The 10,261-nt window shown below is 35.7% G+C and overlaps 1 protein-coding gene across 1 annotated transcript; it reads right to left on the reverse strand.

The window, feature by feature from the left end:
* Nucleotides 1-1,267: 1,267 nt before the first annotated feature.
* LOC131931510 (uncharacterized) lies at nucleotides 1,268-7,637 on the reverse strand. Its single transcript, XM_059288335.1, has 3 exons — nucleotides 7,517-7,637; nucleotides 3,301-4,038; nucleotides 1,268-2,368 (listed from the first exon to the last, which is right to left on the reverse strand). The coding sequence occupies exons 1-3, from the start codon at nucleotides 7,532-7,534 to the stop codon at nucleotides 1,577-1,579; spliced, it is 1,548 nt and encodes a 515-aa protein (XP_059144318.1). The 5' UTR covers nucleotides 7,535-7,637; the 3' UTR covers nucleotides 1,268-1,576.
* Nucleotides 7,638-10,261: the final 2,624 nt, after the last annotated feature.

Raw genomic sequence — 10,261 nt, forward strand, 5'->3', positions numbered from 1 at the left:
ATTATAACAACCAAGAAAAACACAGAAAATAGAAATCACTTACAGTAAAATAACCAGCTCTTCCCTCCAGCCGTAGTAGACTTATTTCTTTATAAAAGAGCTATCAAGTCAAAAATGCACGAAAATATTTTTTTTATTATAAAAAATAATTAATTATGGTCGGCTGTGGGTCTCCTAAATAGCATGTGGCCCCCCCCTCCCCGTCCAGTCCAGTCCAGTACAGTGGAGTGGAATGCAGTGCAGTTCAGTAAGTACAGTACAATGAAGTACAGCGAAGTACAGTGCAGTGGATATTGGATGACAAACAAAGTGAAAACTGTGCTGTGTTGTGCAGTACAGTATAGTGCAATGCAGTGCCGTGCCGTGCCGTGCCGTGCCGTGCCGTGCAGTGCAGTGCAGTGTATTACAGTACAGTACAGTACAGTACAGTACAGTACAGTACAGTACAGTAGAGTACAGTACAGTACAGTACAGTACAGTAGAGTACAGTACAGTGCAGTACAGTACAGTACAGTACAGTACAGTACAGTACAGTACAGTACAGTACAGTACAGTACAGTACAGTACAGTACAGTACAGTACAGTACAGTACAGTACAGTACAGTACAGTACATTACAGTACAGTACAGTACAGTACAGTACAGTACAGTACAGTACAGTACAGTACAGTACAGTACAGTACAGTACAGTACAGTACAGTACAGTACAGTACAGTACAGTACAGTACAGTACAGTACAGTACAGTACAGTACAGTACAGTACAGTACAGTACAGTACAGTACAGTACAGTACAGTACAGTACAGTACAGTACAGTACAGTACAGTACAGTACAGTACAGTACAGTACAGTACAGTACAACACAGCACAGCACAGCACAATACAGCACAGCACAGCACAGCACAGCACAGCATAGTACTCACTTTGTTTTTCATCCAGTAGCATTTTCTCACGTATATTTTGTTAACTTTTCAGAAACTTTATTTAAGATAACAAAAAATGGGCCATTTTATCACATAATGCTATATTTGCATAGCTCAATTGCATTGTGATTGATATTCCCTTTACAGTTGTACAAGAATGTACATGAAAGTGCTATTTTACAAAAACAAACAAAAACCCAACAACTTTTAAGGTAAAACTTGTACTATATCTGTAGCCTTGATTTAGAAAACTGATTAAACGTCATGTTATAATATGAAATATCAAGAGAGGCTGTTAATTCTTAAAATTATTTTGAAAGATCTTGATAGCCAATTTTTTTGCTCTTCTTGGTGCTTTTAAATTTTACCCCTTTTGCTATTTGTTTTTATTATTATACAAACATTTTAATTTAGGTAAAGCTTGTACTATATATGTAGGCTTTACTAAGAATGCTAATAAAACGTAAATATTATTTTTATGAAGAGATACTTTCAATTCTTGTAATTGATTAAAAAGATCTACTAAAATTTTAAGCTCCTCTTTGTGATTTGTTTTTGGATCCGTCTTCCTTTTTTGCTCTTCTATAAATGTTCGTATCTCCTCAATGTTTCTTAAGATTTCTGACCCATTCGGTATATCTAGGGTTTTCATTTTTTATTCCAATTCAGTCAATTCCTCAGCAATAGCATTCATATCGAAACTTTTCACTTTCTCGTTTGTAAGGTCTGCCATACTGACTAAAATACTGCATAATTTATCTATGGTAGTTTTAGCTTGTACTTCATTATCATTTTCATGTTTGGTATGCAGTTGTACCATGTAGCTATCTGTGTATCTTTGTTTACACACTAGACTGTCGATAGTTTTAATCAAATAGTACCTTTGATTTTGTCTATCGGTTTCAAGTTTACTCATATTATCAAATAAAACAATTCTTTTGTTGCATTCTTCCCACAAATCTCTGAAAGGTCCAAATTGTTTTTCACAAAATTGCGTTACCGTTAGACCTTTCTGCTGCTGTTTAAACATGTCTCCGTACGTCATGACAATTATACCGTAATCTTTAAAGACGTTGCTTCCTAGAACACTTTTGAAAATCTTAACTGCATTTATATCTTCTTTGGAAAAGCGAGCTCCGTACTGAACAACATACAGAAACGCATTGTATCCTTTCAAGTTGGAGAGCATAATAATTTTTATTGCAGCAGTAATCATCTCGGTCGAGTCTTCGGGTTTTATAAAAGTAGGCAAAGGGCCAGGACAATCAGCAACATTTATTCGATAACCGTCAAAAGTACATATATAGTTCTTAGGAAATCTGGTCTCGGAAGTTGCATTTGAGCTTGATTTAAACACTTCTCTGTTGACAATAGAATTGCCAGTTGAACTCTTTCCGTTTCCATTGTTTCCTATTAAAATTAAGCCTATTTCTTTTGGCCTTTTGGCCTGAAAAAAACGATGTCAATTTTAAAATACAAAATAATAAAATTCTGTTAATTATTTGAGGTATAAGTGATTTTAGTTGATACTAAACTATATATATTTAGTATTCATATGTTATGAACTTATTTTCTTCGATAGATATTCTAATGTGTCTATAGTTTAAAAATAAAACAAAAACAATCATTATATTTGCAATATAGCTATTGCAATTGCTAGTAATCTTATTCATAAACTGCCACTTATTTTGTTTCTGAATTAAGAAAAAAGCTTTTCTAATTCAAAAAAATAATACTTAAAATGACTCGCACTTTTTAAAAAATGAACCTCCGGTAAATAATATAAAACTACCCGTGCAATACTTATAGAAAGAAACTTATGAAGAGGCATAACAAAGAAACATTTTAGTCCTAATAGCAACTCCACCATTGGGGTAAAAAATTGGCCATCGAATTCAAAGGAGTTGAGCTTGGGAACTAATAAGTTGAGTATAGTGTTACGGTCATTGAAGAGATTGAGATAAAGATAGAAGTGTTCGTTACCCAATAAACCGCCTTTGTAGGCTACCGAGGCAGGCATGGATACCACATCTAATGAGAAAATTAACCTCTCATGTTATTTTTTAATTTAGAGATTTTAAATTTTGGCGTGTATTGTTGATATTTTAAAATAGTTTGGTAATAATTCAAAAATTGATTTTAAACTGCTGGTTTAGAATTACTAGACTTAATCTCGTTTTTGACCCATAATATTCGTATACGATTGAAAGAGGGAGAGAGATACATAGAGAAAGAGAGAAAGAGAGAAAGAAAGAAAGCAAGAGAGAGAGAGAGGAAAGAAAACAATATCTTTAATTTAGTCTTACCAGATCATATCTAACCTAAATTAATAAAATTTCAGAATTAATAATTTTTAATTAAAACAAAAAATGTGTTTACCTCTTTCTCCTCTACTTCTATTGGTGTGGCTGTTTCAGTTTTTTTCGTCAGATGTATTGCTTTGTGCATTTGTATTGCCGTTGTAGTTTTATCAGCAGTATGTATTCCTTGTGCTTTTGCAAAATGATTTTTCTTGTATGTTATTCCCTCATTTTTTAAATCTAAATCAATGACAATTTTAAACAATTTTTCCCTTTGCCTCACTTCTATGTCTTTCTCAGAATTATTGTTATCAAAAACAACAATTCTATCATTGCAAGCTTCCAGTAATTTTTTAAAATCTCCAGTTTGTTGTTGACAGAATGTTTTAAGGCTAAACCTTGTTTGCCATCTAAAATCATAACCGTTTGTCATTAAAATTATGCCATACTTTTTAAAGACATCGCGCCCTAAATTACGTTTAATAAAATCAATATCTGTTATTTTAATAAAAGGCATTTGGAACCTCACGATTATAAGAAATGCATTGTAACCTTCTGGTTTTGCCAATAACACATTAAGCATCTGGGTACGAAATAGTTTAATTCCATCTTCAGTTTTAAGTTTAGTGTTGAAAACATCTGGAAAATCAACAACTTGTATTTCGTAACCTTTGTATTTGCATGTATCATCTTCAGGAAATGGTGCCATGTTAAATGCATTTTTGCATAAAATTGAATTACCACTTTCACATTTTTCATGTTCATTGTTTCCAACTAAAATTAAGGATAATGCTTTTGGAAGCTGAGGTTTATTACCCTAGAACAAAAGAAAAAGCGAAAAATTGCACGTAAGTTTACTTTTTTACTTAACGAGGCAAACGTTTATCGTATTCTTTGAAAGGTATTTTGCTACAAGAAAAGAGTGAAATACAGGCACGCTTTATAGAATGAGTATCATACTTGAAAAAATTGCAATAATATATTTTGTATTTGCAAACCTGGTAAGGGCATTCTATAAAGTAGGTGTTATGGTCCATCTTCGATAGATGTTCAGTAAAAACTAAACTAAAGAAATACAAACAGTACAGTACAGTACAGTACAGTACAGTACAGTACAGTACAGTACAGTACAGTACAGTACAGTACAGTGCAGTACAGTACAGTACAGTGCAGTGCAGTGCAGTACAGTACAGTGCAGTGCAGTACAGTACAGTACAGTGCAGTGCAGTGCAGTACAGTACAGTGCAGTGCAGTACAGTGCAGTACAGTGCAGTGCAGTGCAGTACAGTACAGTGCAGTGCAGTGCAGTGCAGTACAGTGCAGTGCAGTGCAGTGCAGTACAGTACAGTACAGTACAGTGCAGTACAGTACAGTACAGTACAGTACAGTACAGTACAGTACAGTACAGTGCAGTACAGTACAGTGCAGTACAGTGCAGTGCAGTGCAGTACAGTGCAGTGCAGTGCAGTGCAGTGCAGTGCAGTGCAGTACAGTGCAGTACAGTGCAGTGCAGTGCAGTACAGTGCAGTGCAGTGCAGTGCAGTGCAGTACAGTGCAGTGCAGTGCAGTGCAGTACAGTACAGTGCAGTGCAGTGCAGTGCAGTGCAGTGCAGTACAGTACAGTACAGTACAGTGCAGTACAGTGCAGTACAGTGCAGTACAGTACAGTACAGTACAGTACAGTGCAGTACAGTACAGTACAGTGCAGTACAGTGCAGTACAGTGCAGTACAGTACAGTACAGTACAGTACAGTACAGTACAGTGCAGTACAGTACAGTACAGTACAGTACAGTACAGTACAGTACAGTACAGTACAGTACAGTACAGTACAGTACAGTACAGTACAGTACAGTACAGTACAGTACAGTACAGTACAGTACAGTACAGTACAGTACAGTACAGTACAGTACAGTACAGTACAGTACAGTACAGTACAGTACAGTACAGTACAGTACAGTACAGTACAGTACAGTACAGTACAGTACAGTACAGTACAGTACAGTACAGTACAGTACAGTACAGTACAGTACAGTACAGTACAGTACAGTACAGTACAGTACAGTACAGTACAGTACAGTACAGTACAGTACAGTACAGTACAGTACAGTACAGTACAGTACAGTACAGTACAGTACAGTACAGTACAGTACAGTACAGTACAGTACAGTACAGTACAGTACAGTACAGTACAGTACAGTACAGTACAGTACAGTACAGTACAGTACAGTACAGTACAGTACAGTACAGTACAGTACAGTACAGTACAGTACAGTACAGTACAGTACAGTACAGTACAGTACAGTACAGTACAGTACAGTACAGTACAGTACAGTACAGTACAGTACAGTACAGTACAGTACAGTACAGTACAGTACAGTACAGTACAGTACAGTACAGTACAGTACAGTACAGTACAGTACAGTACAGTACAGTACAGTACAGTACAGTACAGTACAGTACAGTACAGTACAGTACAGTACAGTACAGTACAGTACAGTACAGTACAGTACAGTACAGTACAGTACAGTACAGTACAGTACAGTACAGTACAGTACAGTACAGTACAGTACAGTACAGTACAGTACAGTACAGTACAGTACAGTACAGTACAGTACAGTACAGTACAGTACAGTACAGTACAGTACAGTACAGTACAGTACAGTACAGTACAGTACAGTACAGTACAGTACAGTACAGTACAGTACAGTACAGTACAGTACAGTACAGTACAGTACAGTACAGTACAGTACAGTACAGTACAGTACAGTACAGTACAGTACAGTACAGTACAGTACAGTACAGTACAGTACAGTACAGTACAGTACAGTACAGTACAGTACAGTACAGTACAGTACAGTACAGTACAGTACAGTACAGTACAGTACAGTACAGTACAGTACAGTACAGTACAGTACAGTACAGTACAGTACAGTACAGTACAGTACAGTACAGTACAGTACAGTACAGTACAGTACAGTACAGTACAGTACAGTACAGTACAGTACAGTACAGTACAGTACAGTACAGTACAGTACAGTACAGTACAGTACAGTACAGTACAGTACAGTACAGTACAGTACAGTACAGTACAGTACAGTACAGTACAGTACAGTACAGTACAGTACAGTACAGTACAGTACAGTACAGTACAGTACAGTACAGTACAGTACAGTACAGTACAGTACAGTACAGTACAGTACAGTACAGTACAGTACAGTACAGTACAGTACAGTACAGTACAGTACAGTACAGTACAGTACAGTACAGTACAGTACAGTACAGTACAGTACAGTACAGTACAGTACAGTACAGTACAGTACAGTACAGTACAGTACAGTACAGTACAGTACAGTACAGTACAGTACAGTACAGTACAGTACAGTACAGTACAGTACAGTACAGTACAGTACAGTACAGTACAGTACAGTACAGTACAGTACAGTACAGTACAGTACAGTACAGTACAGTACAGTACAGTACAGTACAGTACAGTACAGTACAGTACAGTACAGTACAGTACAGTACAGTACAGTACAGTACAGTACAGTACAGTACAGTACAGTACAGTACAGTACAGTACAGTACAGTACAGTACAGTACAGTACAGTACAGTACAGTACAGTACAGTACAGTACAGTACAGTACAGTACAGTACAGTACAGTACAGTACAGTACAGTACAGTACAGTACAGTATAGTATAGTATAGTATAGTATAGTATAGTATAGTATAGTATAGTATAGTATAGTATAGTATAGAACAGAACAGGAAATATAAGAACAGAACAAAAAAGTACAGAACAGAACGGCCGATCGACGACCGTCCGACGGACAATCTGACATTTGGGCAGGCAGGTAGGCAGGTGACGTAAAGGCGGATTTAATAAGATTATGTATTTTCTCGTTATCGATTTGAAATAATTTGTTACAATTAAGTTTCAACAACACTTTACTTCAGTCGTCCTATCCGTTAGTGCACTTGTATAAATTGGTAATGAATTTATTTAAATTATAGTGAAATAAATAGAAAGAACAACTGATACATACATGTTTTCGTTATTTCTAAAACCTACTCTCATAAATGCTCTAGGTAGTGAATTGAACGCACTTTTGTCAATGATCACAAGCAGTTGCTTACTTATAAAGTACATCATACTGATAGAATACATATTTAGAAGGTTTTTTTTTTCAATATTTAAAGCAAGCTTACAGAGTAATATAAAGAAAACATTGGCAATAGACTATGAATTTAATATAACTTTCAAATTATACATAATTACCAATTAGCCCACTTACTATGTTTGCTGTAGCCATCTTTTACATAATGTACAAGTCGTGCAAAATAAAAACAAATACCAGCGTCTAAAGACTGCCGTCACTGTGACTTTAAGAACGGTGCACATTAGCCTCGCGCAAAAAAAATATGACTAGTGAAACGTGGCGGGCTGTAAGTGTTAAACCAGATTATATTAGTTTTTTCCTTATAGTGTAGCCTATATAATAATTTTGTACTATAGGAGTGTGATAGAAGTAATGTAAGCGAAAAAAAACCCATTATTTTCGCGGTTTTAGAAATTACCCAGTTTTACAGTTTTCCTGTATGTATGTTTGTATATTGTGTGTGAATGTGTGTATATGAGTGTTAACAAGATAATCTGAGAACCATTTCAGTGAGGTTGACTAAATTTCATTTATCAATAAGTGAGCGTGTACGTAGGTTTCTGTTAACGTTTGGACGATTTTCGGTAAACGGAAATATATATATATATATATATATATATATATATATATATATATATATATATATATATATATATATATATATATATATATCTTAATCCTAGATCGAAAGGGGGTAACGAAATTTTTTCGGTCACTTTAATTTTTCTTTAATTCGGCAATTGGGTCATGACCCAATGACAAAGCAATATGACATTTAATTTTACTAAATTGGATGATTATAATATTTTTTATGAATTAATTAAAATTTTCTGAAATTACGAGGTAATCTTCTATTAATCTCTCCGCACAATTATACTTGTTCAATTGTTGTTCATTAGTCATGAAACTAAGAACATAAAAATACAAAAAAATTCATAAAAAAACGTTTTAATAACAAGTAGTCTATAATTTATTTTCTACTTTTTAGTGCATCATTACATAAAAGCTTGTTATTAAAACGTTTTTTATGATTTTTTTTCAGTACTTTACATGTTTTATTTACAATAGAGTTACATGACTAAAAACCATTGCGCGCCTACTGAACGTGATGTCGCAGCCATTGAACGTGATGGCGCAGCTATTGAACGTGATGACGCGTGTGATGTGGTTGGATAGACATGCCTACTAATTCGGTCCAAATTTTAATTAATTCATAAAAAATTATCTAGGCATCCAATTAAGTCAAATTTAGTTTCAGATTGCATTGTCTTCATGTCTTGACCCAGGTGCCAACTGTGAATCGTATCGGTCAAGTAGAACTGTCCGAATTTTCACTCCGGCGTTTCGATCTAGACTGACGACAGACAGACTGTCGACTGACGAGGAAGTGAGTTATATAAAAGCTTGTAATAAAACCATTTTTTAAATTACGAGCTTTTATGTAATAATGCACTTAAAAGGAGAAAATAAATGATTTTCTTTGAAAGGTAATTGTCTTTCAGAGATTGAGAGCTACTGTTGGTGTTTTAAAACAAATATTTTTAAACATAGCATAAAGTGGTACTTTACTTTATTTGTGGTTTCTAAAATACCAATCACTTCAGAACCGTTTCATTTAGGTGGACGAAATTTCATGCATAGTTATAGGAAGAAGAAATCTGCTTTTGTCTTATTGATCAGTCGTCACCTGTGTTGTCTTGATAAACAATTGTATGATGCCTGCCTGTGGGTGCAACATCTTTACATGGTAGTAAGATTTAAATGGTATTGAATCAAACAACCCAAACCACTCACTCAGCATAACATGGTGAAGCAGCGCAACAACGTGAACCAGCTATAAAAACATGAAGCAGTATAACAAGGTGCAGCAGCTTGAAAGAACTCAGCAGCAATTCGGCGGATATTCAACGTCTAGTCAGCAAACGCTATAACTATCTAACCAGTCAAGTTTCATCGATATAATTTTCGTACGGACTATGTCTCTATGATATATGGACTGTTATTGTGAAAACCGTGTGGAAGATCCTAGCGTGAAAACCCGTGTTGAAGACTCGTCTTTGTATGTGAAAACTCGACTTGATAAAAAGAATCGTATGCTGAAGTTCCGTGATGGAAAGATCCTTGTTGTAACTACATCTTGGAAATAAATCGTGAAAGCACAGGCTCATTCGACGGACAGTTCTATGGTATAACGTACATTGTTATTGTTTCAACGAATAATTTAGTAACGGACATCTCATGTGTTGTGATCAGCGATTATTAACCTTCAGTCAGCTGTGCATGTGAAGTCGACGTAACCTTTACCGTGGACCGTTAGAAACATGGCGCCGGCAAGACGAAGTTGAAAACTTGTGGATTCGATTCATCAAATTGCTTCATCAACGTGCAAATCGAAAGTTTGAGGAGACACCAATATACAGGTAGAACACAACGTGTCCAGAGTTCACGAGGCATGACATATATTTGGTCAACAGCCATGATCCGGATCAGTACGCCAGCAGCAACAAGAACAGTAGAAGCTGCGGTATTCAGACATGGTCCACACGATGTCATCCTAGGCAACATCAGAGGCGTCAAACAATTTCAAGTTGAGAATGACATGAATCATGCAACACAAGTAAGAAGCCATCAGCCCAAAACACATTCATCTAGCGAACCGGGGGCCCAAAACGTGTGATCTACATAAGATTATGGACAATTTAATGTTAGACGTGAGCTCAGTTATAGAAGATAGTTCTAATAGAATTACAGAAACAGGAGCAATTGTTCCCAATTTGAGAAAACAAAATGATGCACTCAGTGACAGGTTACCTAGGTTAGAGAAAGAAGTAAACAATCAAAGTGAAGATTACGTTCAGAAAAATTTAATCGGCGAGAAAG

This window comes from Physella acuta, unplaced genomic scaffold, assembly GCF_028476545.2.
Source record: "Physella acuta isolate Inbredline_101_S28 unplaced genomic scaffold, ASM2847654v3 ptg001983l, whole genome shotgun sequence".
NCBI classification, from domain to species: domain Eukaryota; kingdom Metazoa; phylum Mollusca; class Gastropoda; family Physidae; genus Physella; species Physella acuta.

Excerpts from the sequence above, each read along its gene's own strand:
- LOC131931510 (XM_059288335.1), bottom strand. Across the intron at positions 2,369-3,300 it reads TAGAAGTAGAGGAGAAAGAG|GCCAAAAGGCCAAAAGAAAT; the intron begins GTAAACACATTT and ends CGTTTTTTTCAG.